Consider the following 25,777-nt stretch of genomic DNA (forward strand, 5'->3'; position numbering starts at 1 on the left):
TTCCCATGACTGTGGAGCTACTGAAACAGACTAAGGGACTTTTTGTAAAGCTTAGGAAGCCTTTGCAGGTGTTTTTCGTTAATTATTATAATTGACTGAAGTAATGGCTTTTGGGGTTTCATTGGCTGTAAGCCATAATCATCAACATTAACAGAAATAAACACTTGAAATAAATCACTCTGCTTGTAAGGACTCTAAAATATATCAGTTTCACTTTTTGTATTGAAGAACTGAAATAAATTAACTTTTTGATGATATTCCAATTTTGTGAGAAGCACCTGTACCTGATGCCTACCAGCTTTTGGCTGGAGCAACTCCCAAAGTGCGAGCACTGCCCCTTTAAGAATCGGAGCGAGTGTACGCAGATCTAGAGAAGCAGGAAGGCACAACAGGGAACAGATAGATCGCCGACTGGCCGGGACATTGAGCATGTTGGCATCCGTGCCACAGGAGTGACAATGACCACACTGGGACGTCAGAATCGCCTTTACAAATGTAACAGCATCGTTACCCTCTGATTTCTCTTACAGGCCCATTATAATATTTTTCGTCAAGTGATTTTCTAACCTGTCAGCACAGTCTACTTACGCTGTCATTTGGCCTCAAAACAATCCCGAGACATTTCAGGACTAAACAACATAGTGACAGTTCCCTTTTTAGGGTGCGGGGTATAGATATGCTCAATGTTAATATCCGTGGCGGGAATTTGTTTAAACGTTTGGGCCAACTGGAAACACGTTGGATTTGGTCCCTCAATACCGTATACCCTGCAGGTCTGAATGAGATTGTTGTCCTTCTACGCTAATAGTTGCTTCTAAACGCTTCTGTTTGCCCTTCCCATTGCCCCTATTGTAGATGGCGTCTACGCACTGATCACTTTAGGCGCATGCGCCGCTCTGTTACTGCTCCGTCCTTCTCTGACAGCCGCGCACGTACTTCCGGATCACATGGGGCCCCATGCGTTTCCGGTCGTCGTTGTTCGGCGTGCTGGACTGGGCGGAAGCAGAAAATTGCGGTGGCATGCAGTCTCTATTATGGGTTTCCTATATATACTCCTCTATGCCCATTCTATGTACGCGCCCCCTGAGGAAGGTATCCTAACTGAAACACGCGTCGGGGTGGATCGGGGTCCCCATACTGCGGAGGTTTACCACGGGATCGCTATTACCAGGTGATGTGTAGTAGTTCATTTATGTGCCTTTACCTGTATAATCACTGGTTTATTTACATTTCTTCCATGTACTCTGGATGAAGTTCTGCTATCCTGTGGGGCTGTGCCTCTACGAATTGCACTATATACCATCTTTTTATAGTATACTTTAAATTCTCTGCAGCTGGGGATCGCCGTACCTTAGGCTGGTTTATTGTTCACATGTTGCTGCTGGCATTTTTGTCATCTTTTAGCCCTTTCTAACACTAACTCTCTGGTTGTTATATGTATAATTTTATCCAATAAAGTGTTGTTCTATGTTTGGACTCTATGACTGCGTGGTGCTCTTTTGTCTTTGTCATTTGGCTTTGTAGTTTACAGACCTGGACAGGTAATGGTCAGTGCCTCCTAATTTATGTTGGTAGGTGGATTTCCCAGATTGTAAGCTCTATAGAAAAGAGCTTTCAATAACCAGTTATTGGGATAGTGTGACATGACTGAACTACTTCTTTACTTCTCTATACTTAGTGGTTACTACTCACCTGGGTGGTCACAAGTAGGAATCTCCTCTTTACACCGCTCATCACCCCTCACATATGTATCTGTAGTATTAATATGGGTCAGATCTTCACCCTGAAACAAATATTGTAAAAGTCACAGACAGATGGAGAAGTCACATCTATGATCAGCTCTAATCCTGCAATCTCCATTGTTATGATTACACAAGTATAAAACATAAAACTGGTGGATAAAACAAGACTGAGCACAAGATCTTCACCGGCGTCTACACATCATAGGGGAGATCTCCTGACACCTTCTCTCCATCTACCTGATGATCCTGAGGAGCATTGGGATCTTCTTGTTTACAGTCCTGTGGAAGAAAAGGACGGGGACATCTCTCTGGTGTTGTCCTCTTACTGGATAGATCTGGAGGAAACACATACAGGGACTGAATTCATTCTTTACATACAGATAATTATAGGCCGTGTGTATTTAGTCCTGTCTATTACCTGGTGATGTGAGGGGCCGGGGAACCTTCATCATGACGTCCTTGTACAGATCTCTGTGTGCTTCTAAATATTCCCACTCCTCCATGGAGAAATAGACAGCGACATCCTGACACCTTATAGGAACCTGACACATACAATGATACCGTCATCCCCCCGATCCCATCATAGCGTTACTGTGTAATGTCCCAGCATTCCCAGCAGTGTCACCTCTCCAGTCAGCAGCTCAATCATCTTGTAGGTGAGTTCTAGGATCTTGTGGTCATTAATGTCCTCATGTATCAGGGGGTGAGGTGGAGGCCCCGTGATTGGGCTCAGGGGTCTTCCCCATCCCTCAGACACAGGGTCACTAGAGGTCTTCTTCACCACTGTGTAATCCTGGTTATGGAGAGACACATTAATAAATCTCACTACAGACATTTCCAGAGTCCTCACCTCTCCAGTTCTGTCCATCTGTTATTCCCATAGATAAGAATGATGTAATGTGACGTCATCAGAATCTCTCACCTCTCCAGTAAGCCGGAAGAGGATCTCTAGGGTGAGGTGTAATATCCTCTCCGCCATCTTGTCTCTGTCCATATCCATCTTTGATGGATAAGCCAAAAAATTATCTTCTATGGAAGGATCTTCACTGAGAAGATCCGAGACCTGAATGAGAAGATGAGCCGATGTAATATCATAAAAATCCTGTGTAATAATACAATTACTGGAGATAATAAGGGAAACATATGAGATTATTTTACACTATTTAGTTTTCTTCTTTGACATCTACTAATAAAACCTATATATTTAGGCCACAGACAACAAGCAGTTTCTTCTTCAGAGTCGGCAGCTGAATACGTTTCTCTCATAGACTCATCTTCCATAACGCAGAGAATAATGGATCCTCCAGCACCGACCTCCACCCGCAGAGCCGCACTCCACATAGGGAATAATGGAGCCTCCAGCACCGCCCTCCAAATAGAGAATAATGGAGCCTCCAGCACCGACCTCCACATAGAGAATAATGGAGCCTCCAGCACCGACCTCCACCCGCAGAGCCGCACTCCACATAGAGAATAATGGGGCCTCCAGCACCGACCTCCACATAGAGAATAATGGGGCCTCCAGCACCGACCTCCACATAGGGAATAATGGAGCCTCCAGCACCGACCTCCACCCGCAGAGCCGCACTCCACATAGAGAATAATGGGGCCTCCAGCACCGACCTCCACATAGAGAATAATGGAGCCTCCAGCACCGACCTCCACCCGCAGAGCCGCAGTCCACATAGAGAATAATGGGGCCTCCAGCACCGACCTCCACATAGAGAATAATATAGCCTCCAGCACCGACCTCCACCCGCAGAGCCGCACTCCACATAGAGAATAATGGAGCCTCCAGCACCGACCTCCACCCGAAGAGCCGCACTCCACGTAGAGAATAATGGGGCCTCCAGCACCGACCTCCACCCGAAGAGCCGCACTCCACGTAGAGAATAATGGGGCCTCCAGCACCGACCTCCACCCGCATTCCACATACAGAATAATGGAGCCACCAGCACCAACCTCCACATAGAGAATAATGGAGCCTCCAGCACCGACCTCCACCCGCAGAGCCGCACTCCACATAGAGAATAATGGAGCCTCCAGCACCGACCTCCACATAGAGAATAATGGAGCTTCCAGCACCGACCTCCACATAGAGAATAAAGGGGCCTCCAGCACCGACCTCCACCCACAGAGCCGCACTCCACATAGAGAATATTGGGGCCTTCAGCACCGACCTCCACCCGCAGAGCCGCACTCCACATAGAGAATAATGGGGCCTCCAGCACCGACCTCCACCCGCAGAGCCGCACTCCACATAGAGAATAATGGGGCCTCCAGCAACGACATCCACCTGCAGAGCCGCACTCCACATAGAGAATAATGGGGCCTCCAGCACCGACCTCCACCCACAGAGCCGCACTCCATATATAGAATAATGGAGCCTCCAGCACCGACCTCCACCCGCAGAGCCGCACTCCACATAGAGAATAATGGGGCCTCCAGCACCGACCTCCACCCGCAGAGCCGCACTCCACATAGAGAATAATGGAGCCTCCAGCACCGACCTCCATCCGCAGAGCCGCACTCCACATAGAGAATGGGGCCTCCAGCACCGACCTCCACCCGCAGAGCCGCACTTCACATAGAGAATAATGGAGCCTCCAGCACCGACCTCCACCCACAGAGCCGCACTCCACAGAGAATAATGGAGCCTCCAGCACCGACCTCCACCCGCAGAGCCGCACTCCACATAGAGAATAATGGAGCCTCCAGCACCGACCTCCATCCGCAGAGCCGCACTCCACATAGAGAATGGGGCCTCCAGCACCGACCTCCACCCGCATAGCCGCACTCCACATAGAGAATAATGGAGCCTCCATCACCGACCTCCACCCACAGAGCCGCACTCCACATAGAGAATAATGGAGCCTCCAGCACCGACCTCCACCCGCATAGCCGCACTCCACATAGAGAATAATGGAGCCTCCATCACCGACCTCCACCCACAGAGCCGCACTCCACATAGAGAATAATGGAGCCTCCAGCACCGACCTCCACCCGCAGAGCCCCACTCCACATAGAGAATAATGGAGCCTCCAGCACCGACCTCCACCCGCACTCCACATAGAGAATAATGGAGCCTCCAGCACCGACCTCCACCCGCAGAGCCGCACTCCACATAGAGAATAATGGAGCCTCCAGCACCGACCTCCATCCGCAGAGCCGCACTCCACATAGAGAATGGGGCCTCCAGCACCGACCTCCACCCGCAGAGCCGCACTTCACATAGAGAATAATGGAGCCTCCAGCACCGACCTCCACCCACAGAGCCGCACTCCACAGAGAATAATGGAGCCTCCAGCACCGACCTCCACCCGCAGAGCCACACTCCACATAGAGAATAATGGAGCCTCCAGCACCGACCTCCATCCGCAGAGCCGCGCTCCACATAGAGAATGGGGCCTCCAGCACCGACCTCCACCCGCATAGCCGCACTCCACATAGAGAATAATGGAGCCTCCATCACCGACCTCCACCCACAGAGCCGAACTCCACATAGAGAATAATGGAGCCTCCAGCACCGACCTCCACCCGCAGAGCCCCACTCCACATAGAGAATAATGGGGCCTCCGGCACCGACCTCCACCCACAGAGCTGCACTCCACAGAGAATAATGGAGCCTCCAGCACCGACCTCCACCCGCAGAGCCGCACTCCACATAGAGAATAATGGAGCCTCCAGCACCGACCTCCATCCGCAGAGCCGCACTCCACATAGAGAATGGGGCCTCCAGCACCGACCTCCACCCGCATAGCCGCACTCCACATAGAGAATAATGGAGCCTCCAGCACCGACCTCCACCCGCAGAGCCGCCCTCCACACAGAGAATAATGGAGCTTCCAGCACCGACCTCCACCCGCAGAGCCGCCCTCCACATAGAGAATAATGGAGCCTCCAGCACCTACCTCCACCCGCACAGCCGCACTCCACATAGAGAATAATGGGGCCTCCAGCACCGACCTCCACCCGCAGAGCCGCACTCCACATAGAGAATATTGGAGCCTCCAGCACCGACCTCCACCCACAGAGCCGCACTCCACATAGAGAATAATGGAGCCTCCAGCACCGACCTCCACCCGCAGAGCCGCACTCCACATAGAGAATAATGGAGCCTCCAGCACCGACCTTCACCCGCAGAGCCGCACTCCACATAGAGAATAATGGAGCCTCCAGCACCGACCTCCATATAGAGAATAATGGAGCCTCCAGCACCGACGTCCACATAGAGAATAATGGAGCATCCAGCACCGACCTCCACATAGAGAATAATGGGGCCTCCAGCACCGACCTCCACCCGCAGAGCCGCACTCCACATAGAGAATAATGGGGCCTCCAACACCGACCTCCACCCGCAGAGCCGCACTCCACATAGAGAATAATGGAGCCACCAGCACCGACCTCCACATAGAGAATAATGGAGCCTCCAGCACCGACCTCCACCCACAGAGCCACACTCCACATAGAGAATAATGGAGCCTCCAGCACCGACCTCCACATAGAGAATAATGGAGCCTCCAGCACCGACCTCCACCCGCAGAGCCGCACTCCACATAGAGAATAATGGGGCCTCCAGCACCGACCTCCACCCGCATAGCCGCACTCCACATAGAGAATAATGGAGCCTCCAGCACCGACCTCCACCCGCAGAGCCACACTCCACATAGAGAATAATGGAGCCTCCAGCACCGACCTCCACCCGCAGAGCCGCACTCCACATAGAGAATATTGGAGCCTCCAGCACCGACCTCCACCCGCAGAGCCGCACTGCACATAGAGAATAATGGGGCCTCCAACACCGACCTCCACCCGCAGAGCCGCACTCCACATAGAGAATAATGGAGCCTCCAGCACCGACCTCCATATAGAGAATAATGGAGCCTCCAGCACCGACCTCCACATAGAGAATAATGGGGCCTCCAGCACCGACCTCCACCCGCAGAGCCGCACTCCACATAGAGAATAATGGAGCCTCCAGCACCGACCTCCACCCGCAGAGCCGCACTCCACATAGAGAATAATGGAGCCTCCAGCACCGACCTCCACTCGCAGAGCCACACTCCACATAGAGAATAATGGAGCCTCCAGCACCGACCTCCACCCGCAGAGCCGCACTCCACATAGAGAATAATGGAGCCTCCAGCACCGACCTCCACCCGCAGAGCCGCACTCCACATAGAGAATAATGGAGCCTCCAGCACCGACCTCCACCCGCAGAGCCGCACTCCACATAGAGAATAATGGAGCCTCCAGCACCGACCTCCACCCGCAGAGCCACACTCCACATAGAGAATAATGGAGCCTCCAGCACCGACCTCCACCTGCAGAGCCGCACTCCACATAGAGAATAATGGAGCCTCCAGCACCAACCTCCACATGCAGAGCCGCACTCCACATAGAGAATAATGGAGCCTCCGGCACCGACCTCCACCCGCAGAGCCGCACTCCACATAGAGAATAATGGAGCCTCCAGCACCGACCTCCATATAGAGAATAATGGAGCCTCCAGCACCGACCTCCACATAGAGAATAATGGGGCCTCCAGCACCGACCTCCACCCGCAGAGCCGCACTCCACATAGAGAATAATGGAGCCTCCAGCACCGACCTCCACCCACAGAGCCGCACTCCACATAGAGAATAATGGAGCCTCCAGCACCGACCTCCACCCGCAGAGCCACACTCCACATAGAGAATAATGGAGCCTCCAGCACCGACCTCCACCCGCAGAGCCGCACTCCACATAGAGAATATTGGAGCCTCCAGCACCGACCTCCACCCGCAGAGCCGCACTCCACATAGAGAATAATGGAGCCTCCAGCACCGACCTCCACCCGCAGAGCCGCACTCCACATAGAGAATAATGGAGCCTCCAGCACCGACCTTCACCCGCAGAGCCGCACTCCACATAGAGAATAATGGAGCCTCCAGCACCGACCTCCATATAGAGAATAATGGAGCCTCCAGCACCGACGTCCACATAGAGAATAATGGAGCCTCCAGCACCGACGTCCACATAGAGAATAATGGAGCCTCCAGCACCGACCTCCACATGCAGAGCCGCACTCCACATAGAGAATAATGGAGCCTCCAGCACCGACCTCCACCCGCAGAGCCGCACTCCACATAGAGAATAATGGAGCCTCCAGCACTGACCTCCACCCGCAGAGCCGCAGTCCACATAGAGAATAATGGGGCCTCCAGCACCGACCTCCACCCGCAGAGCCGCACTCCACATAGAGAATAATGGGGCCTCCAGCACCGACCTCCACCCGCAGAGCCACACTCCACATATATGGCTGTTCTGTGTGCACAGGACCTGTGATGAGGTCACAGGAGGGGAGGAGTCAGGGGTCACATGATCAGGGGCCTCAGTGTATGCAGGACTCTGCTGTGCTGGTTGTCATGGTGCTGGATGAGGGGAAGTTTATGTGTGGGGTCAGGAGGGATTTACAGTAGTGATGGGACTTCAGGGTTTTTTTTTGGGAATCGGCTCTTTCGGCTCTTGAATCGGCTCTTCAGTAATCTCACCAAAATAATGACACAAAACCTTCTAGTTAACAGATTAACATTGTTTATATTATATTTCATTATAAGAACATCAAACAAATGCAAAAAATGTGCAACGGGGTATAGGAACGGAGACCCGGACATCATACCTCATGTGAGTTTCTCCTTAGCTTGCCCTGTCCACTCTGTAAGGCTACGTTCACATTTGCGTTTTGCGCCGCATGCGTCCTTTTTGGCCGAAAGTTGGACGCAAAAAAAATGCAACTTGAAGCGTTTCTTGCGTCCAACGCTTGCGGCCATGCGGCGTAAAACGCAGCACAACGCATGTCCATGCGCCCCCATGTTATATATAGGGGCGCATGACGCATGCGGCGACGCTGCGGCGCCCGACGCTGCGGCGCTGACCGCAAATGTGAACGTAGCCTAATTGTAATCTTTATCGGTACAATCTGATAGAGGTAGTGAGCGCTAATATACCTGCTGTGTGGCAGTAACTAATTACAGCTCTGTTTATTCCACCACCGATGTTCATTGAGCTCTGTGCACCACGGTCACATTGTCTGACAGGTTGCAGCTCATTAGAAGACAGCTCCTTTTGTACGGGCATTTTTTGCTATTGATTCCTCAGATAGGTTTTTTTTATTGATGTTATGTGGCTATATCCGCTCCATTTACATTTGGAGGTTTTTTTGCTGGTAAAAATTATTATTGTTATTTTGTAATTATTAATAAACATTACTGCACTTAATATTATTGAACATTGTGGTTTGAGTCTTGTTGTGTGTTTTTCATGGCAATTCTAGACTTATTTTTGGATTTGAGTACTTTCAGCAACAGCTTTCCTCTCTCCCCCTCCAGCACACAGTCTCTCCTGGCTCCTCGCCTCCCCCTCCACCACCAGGCTGAGGGAAGGGAGGAGAGCAGAGAGCCACTAGATAACAAGCGGCTCACTGATAGGTGCCGGCTCATATCGTTCACAGTGAAGAGTCGGCTCTTTGAGTCGGCTCGTTCATGAACGTCACATCACTAGTTTACAGTGTGGATGTAGCTGAGCCGTGTGTGTATGAGGTGTACGAAGTGGAACCATGTGAGCAGGGCTGCCACTAGAAATTTCGGGGCCCCATACTGGCAACATTTTCGGGGCCCCCTTAAGACTCCGCCCAGGCTCCACCCGAGCCCCGCCTCCAACCCTCGAACTGTCTACAGCACCACCGCTGACTCTTGGAAAAACTACACTTCTCACCAATCACACATTAACAGTTCCCATCACCAGATCACACACATAGCCAGCAGATTTTGTTTTGGCCAAAAGGTTTTTTTAATCTGCCACGATGACAAGGTAGACTCATTTGGCCGGGCCCTACTCTACTCTAACTTATTAAACATTTGTTAAAATATGCAATACAATTTAGGTATATTTTTATTTATTTTTCAATTTTTCAAATGACCAATAATTCCACATACAAGGGACAAATAACACAACACCATGACCAGACACCACATTATCACCACATAGTGACCTATAATACTATCTACAAGGAATAAATACTGCCACACCATGTGCAGACCACATATTACCACCACAGTGACCGAACAATATCGCATACAAGGGACAAATACCATAGCAGCATGTACAGACCACATATTACCACCACATGGTGACCAACTACATACAAGGAACAAATACCAACACAACATGACCAGACCACATATTACCACCACACGGTGACCGAATAATAGCACGTACAAGGAACAAATTTTCACCACACCATGACCAGACCACATATTACCACCAAATAGTGACCAAATAATAGCACATACAAGGATCAAATACCGCCACACCATGGCCGGACAACATATTACCACCACATTGTGACTGAATAGTACAATACTGATCATTAATAAAAAAAAATACTATCACCATAAGTGCTATTATACATAGGAGATCTGTACTTAGTATGCAGTGTCTGTGTACAGGTAATACAGTGGTCACCGATGCCATTATACACAGGAGCTCTATATATAGTGTCAGTGTACAGGTAACACAGGGATCACCAGTGACATTATACACAGGAGCTCTATATATAGTGTCAGTGTACATGTAATACAGTGATCACTAGTGACATTATACACAGGAGCTCTGTATATAGTGTTTAGTGTACAGATAATATAGTGATCATCAGTGACATTATACACAGGAGCTCTGTATACAGTATATAGCGTATGGTGTCAGTGTACAGGTAACATACTGACTCACCAGTGATGTCTCTAGCTGAAGTCCTTCATCTTTGCGTTTCTTTTTAATCCAGCGCAGACCGCCATCACTTCTTTCAGCCAGGACTCGTCTCTGCATAAAATAACACAGTTATCTAGAGCACCGCTTTCAGAGCACATTCCCCACTTTTTTCCTTTCTTCTACACTACCCATCTGAATACAGACATTCACCCACCATTAATATATACTGTAATTGGTTATTATGCAACCCACCATTCCAAATATAAATTACTAGATGGCAGCCCGATTCTAAAGAATCGGGAGTCTAGAATCCATATATACTTTATTTATTCAAATGTAAGAATAATACAATTAATAAATAATAGTAAGAAAGAACAAAAAATGGCTGCACTCACCAGCTCTTGACAATTCTTGACAGTACGGCACATTTCTGATTGGTCGCTCGCGGCAGGCGGCAACCAATCAGAAAAGTGCCGCGCACCACGAAGGCATATATCTTTGTCCACCCTGAGCGGGTGTAGGACGCTGGTGACGTCACTTATCTCCGGACATTATCTCCGGACAAAGCCACGGAAGTTGGCACAAATTGCCGGAAGTAGTATTCTAGGCAATTATATATTAGATTTTAATGTTATCAGTGTTTACCTTTGAACGTTTATATTGTATTGTCCTGTCACCAGCCATGTGTACGATTATCGGCCGAAAGCCTCTCTGGAACCAATAATCACCCCATGTAAAGGTATCTTTATAAGTTAAAGATTCAGAATACTATGACTTTTATCATATCCTAAACAGTCAAGTTTTTTATGAACCGTTAAGGTTTTCTGGTTGAAGTAAAAAAAACTGAGTGTTTACAGTTTGAAACCATAAAATGTTGAAAAATTATGTCACTCTTGAGTATATCACTCAATGGTGCTCATAAACGTGTCAAATTTGATCTATAATATACTTTAATATACGTTACTTTAATCTTTAATATACTTAAGAACAGGGCCCCAGACATCACACAGGGGGTCTGAAACACCGCACAGTGGTCCAAAATATTGCTGTGCTCTGCCTGGGGCCCCATATGCTGCCTGGGGCCCCTGTGCTCTGCCTGGGGCCCCATATGTTGCCTGGGGCCCCTGTGCTCTGCCTGGGGCCCCTGTGCTCTGCCTGGGGCCCCATGTTCTGCCTGGGGCCCCTGTGCTCTGCCTGGGGCCACTGTGCTCTGCCTGGGGCCCCATATGCTGCCTGGGGCCCCTGTGCTCTGCCTGGGGCCCCATATGCTGCCTGGGGCCCCTGTGCTCTGCCTGGGGCCCCATAGGCTGCCTGGGGCCCCTGTGCTCTACCTGGGACCACTGTGCGCTGCCTGGGGCCCCATATGCTGCCTGGGGCCCCTGTGCTCTGCCTGGGGCCCCATGTTCTGCCTGGGGCCACTGTGCTCTGCCTGGGGCCCCATAGGCTGCCTGGGGCCCCTGTGCTCTGCCTGGGACCACTGTGCTCTGCCTGGGGCCCCTGTGCTCTGCCTGGGGCCCCATATGCTGCCTGGGGCCCCTGTGCTCTGCCTGGGGCCCCATATGCTGCCTGGGGCCCCTGTGCTCTGCCTGGGGCCCCATGTTCTGCCTGGGGCCCCTGTGCTCTGCCTGGGGCCACTGTGCTCTGCCTGGGGCCCCATGTTCTGCCTGGGGCCACTGTGCTCTACCTGGGGCCCCATAAGCTGCCTGGGGCCCCTGTGCTCTGCCTGGGACCACTGTGCTCTGCCTGGGGCCCCATATGTTGCCTGGGGCCCCTGTGCTCTGCCTGGGGCCACTGTGCTCTGCCTGGGGCCCCATATGCTGCCTGGGGCCACTGTGCTCTGCCTGGGGCCCCATATGCTGCCTGGGGCCCCTGTGCTCTGCCTGGGGCCCCATATGCTGCCTGGGGCCCCTGTGCTCTGCCTGGGGCCCCTGTGCGCTGCCTGGGGCCCCTGTGCTCTGCCTGAGGCCCCTGTGCGCTGCCTGGGGCCCCATATGCTGCCTGGGGCCCCTGTGCTCTGCCTGGGGCCCCATGTTCTGCCTGGGGCCACTGTGCTCTGCCTGGGGCCACTGTGCTCTGCCTGGGGCCACTGTGCTCTGCCTGGGGCCCCATATGCTGCCTGGGGCCCCTGTGGTCTGCCTGGGGCCCCATATCCTGCCTGGGGCCCCTGTGCTCTGCCTGGGGCCACATAGGCTGCCTGGGGCCCCTGTGCTCTGCCTGGGACCACTGTGCTCTGCCTGGGGCCCCATATGCTGCCTGGGGCCCCTGTGATCTGCCTGGGGCCCCATATGCTGCCTGGGGCCCCTGTGCCCTGCCTGGGTGTAGGACACTGGTGACGTCACTTATCTCCGGACATTAGCTCCCGGGGGCGCACTTACTTTTGCACCCGGGGGCGCACTTACTTTTGCACCCGGGGGCGCACTTACTTTTGCACCCGGGGGCGCACTTACTTTTGCACCCGGGGGCGCACTTACTTTTGGGGCCGCACTTACTTTTGGTGGGCGGGGACCCTCGGCCTCCGATTTGGTGGGCGGGGACCCTCGGCCTCCGATTTGGTGGGCGGGGACCCTCGGCCTCCGATTTGGTGGGCGGGGACCCTCGGCCTCCGATTTGGTGGGCGGGGACCCTCGGCCTCCGATGTGGTGGGCGGGGACCCTCGGCCTCCGATGTGGTGGGCGGGGACCCTCGGCCTCAGACGAAAACGACAAATCAATGCCCATCCTACTACAAAAGGATCGCCAGAACCTGGAAACGAACTGGGATCCTCTGTCTGACACAATATTCTCAGGGATGCCGTGCAAACGAACCACGTTCTGGAAAAACACACGAACCAGATCGGAAGAGGAAGGCAGCTTAGGCAAAGGAACCAAATGGACCATCTTGGAGAAGCGATCACATATCACCCAGATAACGGACATGCCCTGAGATAGCGGAAGATCAGAAATGAAATCCATGGAGATATGTGTCCAAGGTCTCTTCGGGACAGGCAAGGGCAAGAGCAAACCGCTGGCACGAGAACAGCAAGGCTTAGCTCGAGCACAAGTCCCACAGGACTGCACAAATGACCGCACATCCCTTGACAAGGAAGGCCACCAAAAGGACCTGGCCACCAGATCTCTGGTGCCAAAAATTCCCGGGTGACCTGCCAACACCGAGGAATGAACCTCGGAAATGACTCTGCTGGTCCACTTATCCGGGACAAACAGTCTGTCAGGTGGACAAGACTCAGGCCTATCAGCCTGAAATCTCTGCAACCCACGTCGCAGATCCGGAGAAATAGCTGACAAGATAACTCCATCTTTAAGAATACCAACAGGATCAGCGACTTCAGGAGCATCAGGCACAAAGCTCCTAGAAAGAGCATCGGCCTTCACATTCTTCGAACCTGGTAAATACGAGACAACAAAATCAAAGCGGGAGAAAAACAATGACCAGCGGGCCTGTCTCGGATTAAGGCGTTTAGCAGACTCGAGATACATCAGATTTTTGTGATCAGTCAAGACCACCACACGATGCTTAGCACCCTCGAGCCAATGACGCCACTCCTCAAATGCCCATTTCATGGCCAACAACTCCCGATTGCCCACATCATAATTTCGCTCGGCAGGCGAAAACTTCCTAGAGAAAAAGGCACAAGGTTTCATAACAGAGCAACCAGGGTCTCTCTGCGACAATACGGCCCCTGCTCCAATCTCTGAAGCATCCACCTCAACCTGAAAGGGAAGTGAGACATCGGGCTGGCACAAAACAGGCGCCGAAGTAAACCGGCGTTTCAACTCCTGGAAAGCCTCCACGGCAGCAGGAGCCCAGTTAGCTACATCGGAGCCCTTCTTGGTCATATCCGTCAAAGGTTTCACAATGCTAGAAAAATTAGCGATAAAACGACGGTAGAAGTTAGCGAAACCCAAGAACTTCTGAAGACTCTTAACTGACGAGGGCTGAGTCCAATCAAGAATAGCTCGGACCTTGACTGGGTCCATCTCCACAGCAGAAGGGGAAAAAATGAACCCCAAAAAGGGAACCTTCTGTACACCAAAGAGACACTTTGAGCCCTTGACAAACAAAGAATTTTCACGCAAAATTTTAAAGACCAACCTGACCTGCTCCACATGCGAATCCCAATTATCAGAAAAAAACAAAATATCATCCAGATAAACAATCAAAAATCTATCCAGATACCTCCGGAAAATGTCATGCATAAAGGACTGAAAAACTGAAGGCGCATTGGAGAGCCCAAAAGGCATCACCAAGTACTCAAAATGACCTTCGGGCGTATTGAATGCGGTTTTCCATTCATCACCTTGCTTAATGCGCACAAGGTTGTACGCACCACGGAGGTCTATCTTGGTGAACCACTTGGCACCTTTAATCCGGGCAAACAAGTCAGACAACAGCGGTAAAGGATACTGAAATTTGACAGTGATCTTATTTAAAAGCCGATAATCAATACAAGGCCTCAAAGATCCGTCCTTTTTTGCCACAAAAAAGAATCCCGCACCAAGAGGGGAAGAAGACGGACGAATATGTCCTTTCTCCAGAGACTCCTTGATATATGAACGCATAGCGGTATGTTCAGGTACCGACAGATTAAACAGTCTTCCCTTAGGAAATTTACTGCCTGGGATCAAATCTATAGCACAGTCACAGTCCCTATGAGGAGGCAGTGCACTGGACTCAGACTCACTGAAGACATCCTGATAATCAGACAAATACTCAGGAACTTCTGAAGGCGTAGAAGAAGCAATAGACACAGGCAGGGAATCCCCATGAATACCACGACAGCCCCAACTTGAGACTGACATAGCCTTCCAGTCCAGGACTGGATTATGGGTCTGTAACCATGGCAGCCCTAAAACAACCAAATCATGCATTTTATGTAAAACCAGGAAACGTATCACCTCGCGGTGTTCAGGAGTCATGCACATGGTAACCTGTGTCCAATACTGCGGTTTATTTGCTGCCAATGGCGTAGCATCAATACCCCTAAGAGGAATAGGATTTTCTAATGGTTCAAGAGTAAAACCACAGCGCTTAGCAAATGACAGATCCATAAGACTCAGGGCAGCACCTGAATCTACAAACGCCATGACAGGATAAGATGACAGTGAGCAAATCAAAGTTACAGACAAAATAAATTTAGGTTGCAAATTACCAACGGTGACAGGACTAACAACCTTAGCTATACGTTTAGAGCATGCTGAGATAACATGTGTAGAATCACCACAGTAGTAGCACAAGCCATTCCGGCGTCTATGAATTTTCCGCTCATTTCTAGTCAGGATTCTATCACATTGCATTAAATCAGGTGTCTGTTCAGACAACACCATGAGGGAATTTGCGGTTTTTCTATCACATTGCACCGAATTAGGTGTCTGTTCAGACAACACCATGAGGGAATTTGCGGTTTTGCGCTCCCGCAACCGCCGGTCAATTTGAATAGCCAGTGCCATAGTATCATTCAGACCTGTGGGAATGGGAAAACCCACCATAACATTCTTAATGGCTTCAGAAAGGCCATTTCTAAAATTAGCGGCCAGTGCACACTCGTTCCAATGTGTCAGCACGGACCATTTCCGAAATTTTTGGCAATACACTTCAGCCTCGTCCTGCCCCTGAGACATAGCCAGCAAGGCCTTTTCTGCCTGAATCTCAAGATTGGGTTCCTCATAAAGTAAACCGAGCGCCAGAAAAAACGCATCAATATCAGCCAATGCCGGATCTCCTGGCGCCAGCGAAAAAGCCCAATCCTGAGGGTCGCCCCGTAAGAACGAAATAACAATTTTTACTTGCTGAGCAGAGTCTCCAGATGAACAGGGTCTCAGGGACAAAAACAATTTACAATTATTCATGAAATTCCTAAACTTAAACCTGTCTCCGGAAAACAGTTCAGGAATCGGTATTTTAGGTTCTGACCTAGGATTTCTGATAACATAGTCTTGTATGCCCTGCACACGAGTAGCCAGCTGGTCCACACTTGTAATCAAGGTCTGGACATTCATGTCTGCAGCAAGCATAGCCACTCTGAGGTAAAGGGGAAGAAGAAAAAAAAAAAAAAAAAAAAAAACTCAGAATCTTCTTTCTTATAATCCCTCTTCTGCAATGCATTAAACATTTAATACTGGCCTGGCAAACTGTTATGACCCCAATGGCGAGGGTCTCAGAGGAACGTGGAAGTCTGCAGAATACAAAAATCCAGCTCATAGGGCAGTGGTAACTGGGTTGACCATATATCTACTCCTAACGCCAACACTAGAAGTAGCCGGGGATCATTCCTACGTTGATTCTAGATGACACGCGCCAGCCGGAGAATCTAGCTACCCCTAGTAGAGGAAAACAAAGACCTTTCTTGCCTCCAGAGAAGGGGACCCCAAAGCTGGATAGAAGCCCCCCACAAATAATAACGGTGAGGTAAGAGGAAATGACAAACACAGAAATGAACCAGGTTTAGCACAGAGAGGCCCGCTTACTGATAGCAGAATAAAGAAAGGTAACTTATATGGTCAACAAAAACCCTATCAAAATCCACACTGGAAATTCAAGAACCCCCGAACCGTCTAACGGTCCGGGGGGAGAACACCAGCCCCCTAGAGCTTCCAGCAAAGGTCAGGATATAGATTAGGAACAAGCTGGACAAAAATACAAAACCAAAACAAATAGCAAAAAGCAAAAAGCAGACTTAGCTGATATTACTGGAACCAGGATCAGTAGACAAGAGCACAGCAGACTAGCTCTGATAACTACGTTGCCAGGCATTGAACTGAAGGTCCAGGGAGCTTATATAGCAACACCCCTAACTAACGACCCAGGTGCGGATAAAAGGAATGACAGAAAAACCAGAGTCAAAAAACTAGTAACCACTAGAGGGAGCAAAAAGCAAATTCACAACAGGACGCCATGTTGCGTTTGGGAGCCCCTGATGTGCCTAAACATTGAAACCCCCCACAAGTGACACCATTTTGGAAAGTAGACCCCCTAACGATCTTATCTTTGACCCACCAAGTGCTTCACAGACGTTTATAATGTAGAGCCGTAAAATAAAATAATATTTTTTCACAAAAATAAACTTTTCACCCCCAATTTTTATTTTCCCAAGGGTACCAGAAGAATTTGTACCACAAAAGTTGTTGTGCAATTTGTCCTGAGTACGCTGACACCCCATATGTGGGGGTAAACCACTGTTTGGGCGCATGGCAGAACTCGGAAGGGAAGGAGCGCCATTTGGAATGCAGACTTAGATGGATTGGTCTGCAGGCGTCATGTTGCATTTGCAGAGCCCCTGATGTACCTAAACAGTAGAAACCCCCCACAAGTGACCGCATATTGGAAACTAGACCCCCCAAGGAACTTATCTAGATGTGTTGTGAGAACTTTGAACCCCCAAGTATTTCACTACAGCTTATAACGCAGAGCCGTGAAAATAAAAAATCATTTTTTCCTACAAAAATTTTTTTTAGCCCCCTAAATTTTTATTTTCCCAAGGGTTACAAGATAAATTGGACCCCAGAAGTTGTTGTCCAATTTGTACTGAGTACGCTGATACCCCATATGTTGGGGTAAACTCCTGTTTGGGCACACGGGAGAGCTCGGAAGGGAACGAGCACTGTTTTACTTTTTCAACGCAGAATTGGCTGGAATTGAAATCGGACATCATGTCGCGTTTGGAGAGCCCCTGATGTGCCTAATCAATGAAAACCCCCATTTCTAACTGAAACTCTAACCCAAACACACCCCTAATCCCAACCACACCCCCAACCCTAACCACACCCCTAACTCCAACACAACAACACCTATCCCTAATCCCAACCATAACCCTAATCCCAACTCCCAAGTGTTAATGTAATCCTAGCCCCAACCCTGACCCTATCCTTAACCGTAGCCCTAACACTAGCCTTAACCCTAGCCCTAACCCTAGCGCTAACCCTAGCCCTAACCCGAAAGGGAAAATGGAAATAAATAAAAAAAAAATTTTTTATTTTTCCCTAACTAAGGGGGTGATGAAGGGGGGTTTGATTTACTTTTATAGCGGGTTTTTAGCTGATTTTTATGATTGGCAGCTGTCACACACTAAAAGACGCTTTTTATTGCAAAAAATATTTTTTTGCATTACCACATTTTGAGAGATATATTTTTTCCATATTTTGATCCACAGAGTTATGTGAGGTCTTGTTTTTTTGCGGAAGGAGTTGACGTTTTTTATTGGTAACATTTTCGCGCACGTGACATTTTTTGATCGCTTTTTATTCTGATTTTTGTGAGGCAGTATGACCAAAAACCAGCTATTCATGAATTTCTTTTGGGGGGGAAGGCATTTATACCGTTCAGCATTTGGTAAAATGGATAAAGCAGTTTTATTCTTCGGGTCAGTACGATTACAGCGATACCTCATTTATATCATTTTTTACGTTTTGGCGCATTTATACGATAAAAACTATTTTATAGAAAAAAATAATTTTTTTTGCATCGCTTTATTCTGGATTATAACCTTTTTGTTTTTTCACTGACGCTGAATAGCGGCTCGTTTTTTGCGTGACAAGATGACGTTTTTAGCGGTAGCATGGTTATATATCTCTTCTTGATCGCGTGCTATTCCACTTTTTATTTATTTATTGCTTTTTGCCTCTTTTTTTACTTTTTTTACGGTGTTAACTGAAGCAGTTAACTAGTGGGACAGTTATAGGTTGGGTCGTTACGGAAGAGACGATACTAAATATGTGTACTTTTATTGTTTTTTTTTTATTTAGATAATAAAATGTATTTATTGGAACAATATATTTTTTTTTTATTTATTTAGGATTTTTTTTTTTATTTTTTTTTTACACATGTAAAAAAAAATTTTTTTACTTTGCCCCAGGGGGGCGTCACATTATATTGACAGATCGCTGATCTGACACTTTGCTGTGCACTGTGTCAGATCAGCGATCACACAGGCACAGCAGGGAGGCTTGCCAGCGCCTGCTCTGAGTAGGCGCTGGTAAGCCACCTCCCTGCAGGACCTGGAAGGTCACCCGCGGCCATTTTGGATCCGGGCCTGCAGGGAGGAGGAAGTAAGAGACCCTCGGAGCAACGAGATCACATCGTGTTGCTCCGAGGGTCTCAGGGAAGCACGCAGGGAGCCCCCTCCCTGCGCGATGCTTCCCTGTACCGCCGGAATACTGCGATCATGTTTGATCGCAGTGTGCCGGTGGTTAATGTGCCAGGGGCGGTCCGTGACCGCTCCTGGCACATAGTGCCGGATGTCAGCAGCGATAGCTGACACCCGGCCGCGCTCCCCCTGTGAGCGCGGCTGATCACACTGGACGTACTATCCCGTCACTGGGAATTAAGTCCCAGGTCACCTTGACGGGATAGTACGTCCAATGGGATTAAGGGGTTAAGTATAACATCTACATACAACATTCTTCAAATTGCAAATCAGTATGTGTTAGAGACTGTTATTAGGGTTCTCTAATTTTATTGATCCCTTCCTCTGTCCACTGTTACCCCTTCCCTTCCCTCATTTCCCTAATCCCGCTTTTTAATATAAAATCTAATAAAAATATTTTAAAAAGAAAAATGAAAATATGGGACTAGTGTATGTAATATTACTGTGCCAAAAGGGAAATAATAAAAGTGCAGATGTGCTGCTAAGTACTAAACTGAAAATTATCCCAATTGTAAAAGATATTTTTTGCTGTTTATTGTGAACAGTTAAACAAGTTAAAGATTACATGATGTCTAAAAGGCTTAAAGTTAAATATGACACATTTCCTTTGCATCTTAGGTATATATATATATATATATACACTAGATGGTTGCCCGATTCTAAGATTCTAAGGCATCGGGTATTCTAGAATATGCATGTACACTGTGACCGGTGACCCTGAAGCTGCATGAGACTATCTCTGGAGTAGGTGGTACCTGTACTGACCGCAATCCTAATACTGACACCGCAACTATAAGTAGCCGTGGGATGTTCCTAACATGGCCTAGACACCTCGACACAGCCGGAGGACTAAATACCCCTAAAGATGGAAAAGGGAAATAATATCTTGCCTCAGAGCAGATTCCCAAAGGAAAGGCAGCCCCCCACAAATATTGACTGTGAGTTTAAGAGGAAATACGTACACAGGCAGAAAAGACAGAATTTAGCAAAAGAGGCACTTCTAGCTAAATAGAGAAAGATAGGACAGAGTTCTAAGCGGTCAGTATTAAACACTAGAAAAATCCACAGCAGAATATACTATAAACTACATCTAACTAAAGACAGAGTGTATATCTGCATCTCCAGAGAAATCAGCATGACAGAAAAATCCAAACAAAGTCAAAGCTGGACAAAAACACAATAGATTGCACTGCACATAAAAGCACACTGCATGCGTGCTACAGAGAACAATAACCAGACACTTATCTTAGCTGAAATGACAGCAGGGCAAGAGGAGCCAGACAGAGATGCAATCCCTCCAAGATACAGTGGACAACTGGCAGGGATAGAAGGCTCCTTCACACCTAAATACCTAATAGATCTGCAATAAGCAGAAACACCTGCCCTGGCTTACAATCCAGAGACCACTGCACTACCACTAACAACCACCGGAGGGAGCCCAAGAGCAGAATTCACAACAGACCACGTAGTATATTGCCCAGCCCACGTAGTATATTGCCCAGCCACGTAGTATATTGCCCAGTGACATAGTATCTTGCCCAGCCACGTAGTATATTGCCCAGTGATGTAGTATATTGCCCAGTCACGTAGTATATTGCCCAGTGACGTAGTATATTGCCCAGTGACGTAGTATATTGCCCAGTGACATAATATATTGCCCAGCCACGTAGTATATTGCCCAGCCACGTAGTATATTGCCCAGCCACATAGTATATTGCCCAGCCACATAGTATATTGCCCAGTGACATAGTATATTGCCCAGTGACATAGTATATTGCCCAGCCACGTAGTATATTGCCCAGCCACGTAGTATATTGCCCAGTGACGTAGTATACAGCACAGAGCCACGTAGTATATTGCCCAGCCACGTAGCATATTGCCCAGTCACGTAGTATATTGCCCAGCTACGTAGTATATTGCCCAGCCACGCATGTCACAGGTTAAAAAATAAACATATACTCACCTTCCCAGGTCCCCTTGTAGTCCTGTCGCCTGTGTGCGGTGCACGCGGCAGCTTCCGGTCCCAGGCTTGGTATGAGCGTAGGACCTGTGATGACGTCGCAGTCACATGACCGTGACGTCATAGCAGGTCCTTCTCGCGCAGACGCGCAGGGCCTGTGATGACGTCACGGTCATGTGGCATGGTCCTTCTCGCATACCATCCTTGCCACCGGAACCTACCGCTTGCATGGAGCGGTTACCGGAGCGTCGCGAGGAGCGGGAAAGGCGGCGGTAGGTGAGTATATAATGATTTTTTATTTCTTTATTATTTTTCACATTAGATCTTTTTACTATTGATGCTGCATAGGCAGCATCAATAGTAAAAACTTGGTGACACAGGGTTAATAGCGGCTGTAACGGAGTGAGTTACCCGCGGCATAACACGGACCGTTACTGCTGGCATTAACTTTGTGTGAGCGGTGACTGCGGGTAGTATGGAGCGGGCGCCGGGCACTGACTGCAGGGGAGTAGGGATTGCAAAAATGCAAAAACAATACTCAGGACAAAAGTCCAACTTAGCTGATCAGATGACTAGGAGCAGGAACATGCAACAGAAAGCTCTGGTTACATTGATGACCGGCAAGGCAATGACTGAGCAGCAAGGCTAAATAGGAAACTCCCATATCCTGGAGGAAACAGGTTTACAGAGAAAGTGAGGACACAAGTCCAGTACCACCAGTGACCACCGGGGGAGCCCAAAACCAAATTCACAACAATATATATATATATATATATATATATATATATATATATATATATATATATATATATATATATATATATATATATATATATATATATATATATATATATATATATATATATACATATATATAGAGAGTGAAAAAAGGAACAGCACAATGCTCACCGGTGGGTGCCTAGCCTCCTGGATAGAATAGTCCATTCATCTACCCAACATGTATACAAAAATAGAAAGAGAAGGCAGCACTCCAAGTCCTTTTCAGGGTGAAAAAATGTGCAGTTTATTCATCCCACATCTCTATGCGACGTTTCGGCTCACACTGAGCCTTTCTCAAGCCCCTGAAAAGGACTTGGAGTGCTGCCTTCTCTTTCTATATATATATATATATATATATATATATACAGTTAGGTCCATATATATTTGGACAGAGACAACATTTTTCTAATTTTGGTTATAGACATTACCACAATGAATTTTAAACAAAGCAATTCAGATGCAGTTGAAGTTCAGACTTTCAGCTTTCATTTGAGGGTATCCACATTAAAATTGGATGAAGAGTTTAGGAGTTTCAGCTCCTTAACCTCTGCCACCCTGCTTTTAAAGGGATCAGAAGTAATTGGACAAGTGACTCCCAAGGCTATTTCATGGACAGGTGTGGGCAATCCCTTCATTATGTCATTCTCAATTAAGCAGATAAAAGGCCTGGAGATGATTTGAGGTGTGGTGCTTGCATTTGGAAGGTTTTGCTGTGAAGTAAACATGTGGTCAAAGGAGCTCTCCATGCAGCTGAAACAAGCCATCCTTAATCTGCGAAAACAGAAAAAACCCATCCGAGAAATTGCTACAATATTAGGAGTGGCAAAATCTACAGTTTGGTACATCCTGAGAAAGAAAGAAAGCACTGGTGATCTCATCAATGCAAAAAGACCTGGGCGCCCACGGAAGACAACAGTGGTGGGTGATCGCAGAATAATCTCCATGGTGAAGAGAAACCCCTTCACAACAGCCAACCAAGTGAACAATACTCTCCCGGAGGTCGGCGTATCAATATCCAAATCTATCATAAAGAGAAGACTGCATGAAAGTAACTACAGAGGGTTCACTGCACGGTGCAAGCCACTCATAAGTGTCAAGAATAAAAAGGCTAGACTGGACTTTGCTAAAAAAACATCTAAAAAAGCCAGCACAGTTCTGAAAGAACATTCTTTGGACAGATGAAACCAAGATCAACCTCTACCAGAATGATGGAAAGAGAAAAGTATGGCGAAGGAGTGGTACAGCTCATGATCCAAAGCATACCACATCATCTGTAAAACACGGCGGAGGCAGTGTGATGGCTTGGGCATGCATGGCAGCCAGTGGCACTGGGTCACTAGTGTTTATGGATGATGTGACACAGGACAGAAGCAGCGAATGAATTCTGAGGTATTGAGAGCCGCCATACTGTGTGCTCAGATCCAGCCAAATGCAGCCAAACTGATTGGTCGTCGTTTCATACTACAGATGGACAATGACCCAAAACATAAAGCCAAAGCAACCCAGGAGTTAATTAAAGCAAAGAAGTGGAATATTCTTGAATGGCCAAGTCAGTCACCTGATCTCAACCAAATTGAGCATGCATTTCACTAGTTAAAGACTAAACTTCAGACAGAAAGGCCCACAAACAAACAGCATCTGAAAACCACCGCAGTGAAGGCCTGGCAGAGCATCAAAAAGGAGGAAACACAGCGTCTGGTGATGTCCATGAGTTCAAGACTTCAGGCAGTCATTGCCAACAAAGGGTTTTCAACCAAGTACTAGAAATGAACATTTTATTTAAAATTATTGAATCTGTCCAATTACTTTTGGTCCCTTTAAAAACAGGGTGGCACATGTTAAGTAGCTGAAACTCCTAAACCCTTCATCCAATTTTAATGTAGATACCCTCAAATGAAAGCTGAAAGTCTGAACTTTAACTGCATCTGAATTGCTTTGTTTAAAATTCATTGTGGTAATGTCTATAACCAAAATTAGAAAAATGTTGTCTCTGTCCAAATATATATGGACCTAACTGTATATATATATATATATATATATATATATATATATATATATATATATACACACATACATTTTTTACATTTTAAGAAGTACAAAAAGGAAAAGTTTGGGCACGCTTGGAGATTTGTGTGCTCAGTCATCTTTGACCCAGGTTTCACACCTTACTTAACCTGTTGGGGTTATCGCTTGTTCACTATCATTGTTAGGAAAGGCCAGGTGATGCAAATTTATTTCCAAGCTTTGTAAAAACCAAGCCTCCTCTAACCTTGTGCCAAAAAACAGCAGTCATGGGTTCTAAGCAGCTGCCTAGCACTCTGAAAATGGTGGAGGCCCACAAAGCAGGAGGATATAAGAAGATAACAAAGCATTTTCAAGTTGCCCTTTTCTTAGTCCTAAATGTAATTAAGAAATAACAGTTAACAGGAACAGTGGAGGTTAAGATAAGGTCTGGAAGACCAAGCAATATATTTCTAATATTAATGCGCCAGTAATGGGGAATCTCCACATACCTTCACTTGCAGAGAAGTTTATATGTGGGGTCAGGAGGGATTTACAGTGTGGATGTAGCTGAGCCGTATGTGTACGAGGTGTACGGAGCCGAGCTATGTGTGTACGAGAGCAGAGCCGTGTGTGTATGAGGTGTACGGAGTGGAACCATGTGTGTACGAGATATATGGAGTGAAGCTGCCTGTGTACAGGGTGTGTTGAGTGGAGCTGCGTGTACAGGTTGTACGGTGCTGAACCATCTGTGTACAGTATGTACAGAGCAGAGTTGTTTGCGTATCGACAGGAGCCATGTTTGTACGGAGCGAAGCCGTGTGTCTACGACATGTACTGAGCAGAGGCGTGTGTGTACAATGTGTATGGAGCGGAGCTTTGTTCGTTTACTAAGTAGATTTTTTTTTATAAAACAATGATTGGATCCATCTCAATATTACATGTATTGTTCCCCAATATTTCCCTCTATTATTCCTATCTGTGTATGTTAGGGCTAGCGGAACGCACCGAGTAAATATAGATGTTTATTATTATTGGTGCGTTCGCAGCCCGGGGTCCACCGTGCAGGAGGAACCTGCTGCTAGTGAATGGCGGCACTATTTGGCGGTATAGGCTAGCTCTGTTACTTCACAGAGTAGCCGTGAAAGGAAAGCACTGCGCCCTGTTAGACTCACAGGAGCACAAGCTAACTGCCGAACTGATAGCAGTCAGTGGTCATGCAAACCTACAATCTCCTCCCCGGAGGTGCCGGTATTCTAGGGGCTTATTTCAGCCGGGTCCCTGAATACATAGTAACATAGTTAGTAAGGCCGAAAAAAGACATTTGTCCATCCAGTTCAGCCTATATTCCATCATAATAAATCCCCAGATCTACGTCCTTCTACAGAACCTAATAATTGTATGATA

At 47.9% G+C, this 25,777-nt stretch overlaps 1 protein-coding gene and 1 long non-coding RNA gene across 2 annotated transcripts in view; both read right to left on the reverse strand.

The window, feature by feature from the left end:
* The window catches only part of LOC143767729 (uncharacterized), a 400,410-nt gene that overhangs the window by 362,558 nt on the left and 12,075 nt on the right, over positions 1 to 25,777 (reverse strand). The window lies entirely within an intron of this gene.
* LOC143767069 (oocyte zinc finger protein XlCOF29-like) lies at positions 900 to 8,018 on the reverse strand. Its single transcript, XM_077255092.1, has 4 exons — positions 7,901 to 8,018; positions 2,665 to 2,805; positions 2,368 to 2,535; positions 900 to 992 (listed from the first exon to the last, which is right to left on the reverse strand). The coding sequence occupies exons 1-4, from the start codon at positions 7,925 to 7,927 to the stop codon at positions 900 to 902; spliced, it is 429 nt and encodes a 142-aa protein (XP_077111207.1). The 5' UTR covers positions 7,928 to 8,018.

The sequence above is a fragment of the Ranitomeya variabilis genome, chromosome 4 (assembly GCF_051348905.1).
Source record: "Ranitomeya variabilis isolate aRanVar5 chromosome 4, aRanVar5.hap1, whole genome shotgun sequence".
NCBI lineage: Eukaryota > Metazoa > Chordata > Amphibia > Anura > Dendrobatidae > Ranitomeya > Ranitomeya variabilis.

Coding starts and splice junctions, on each gene's coding strand:
- LOC143767069 (XM_077255092.1), bottom strand. CDS start 7,927: ATGTGGACTGCGGCTCTGCGGGTGGAG. Junction 2,806..7,900: donor CTGCGGCTCTGCGGGTGGAG/GTCAGTGCTGGA, acceptor CTTCTCATTCAG/GTCTCGGATCTTCTCAGTGA. Junction 2,536..2,664: donor TCTTCCGGCTTACTGGAGAG/GTGAGAGATTCT, acceptor CTCCATAACCAG/GATTACACAGTGGTGAAGAA.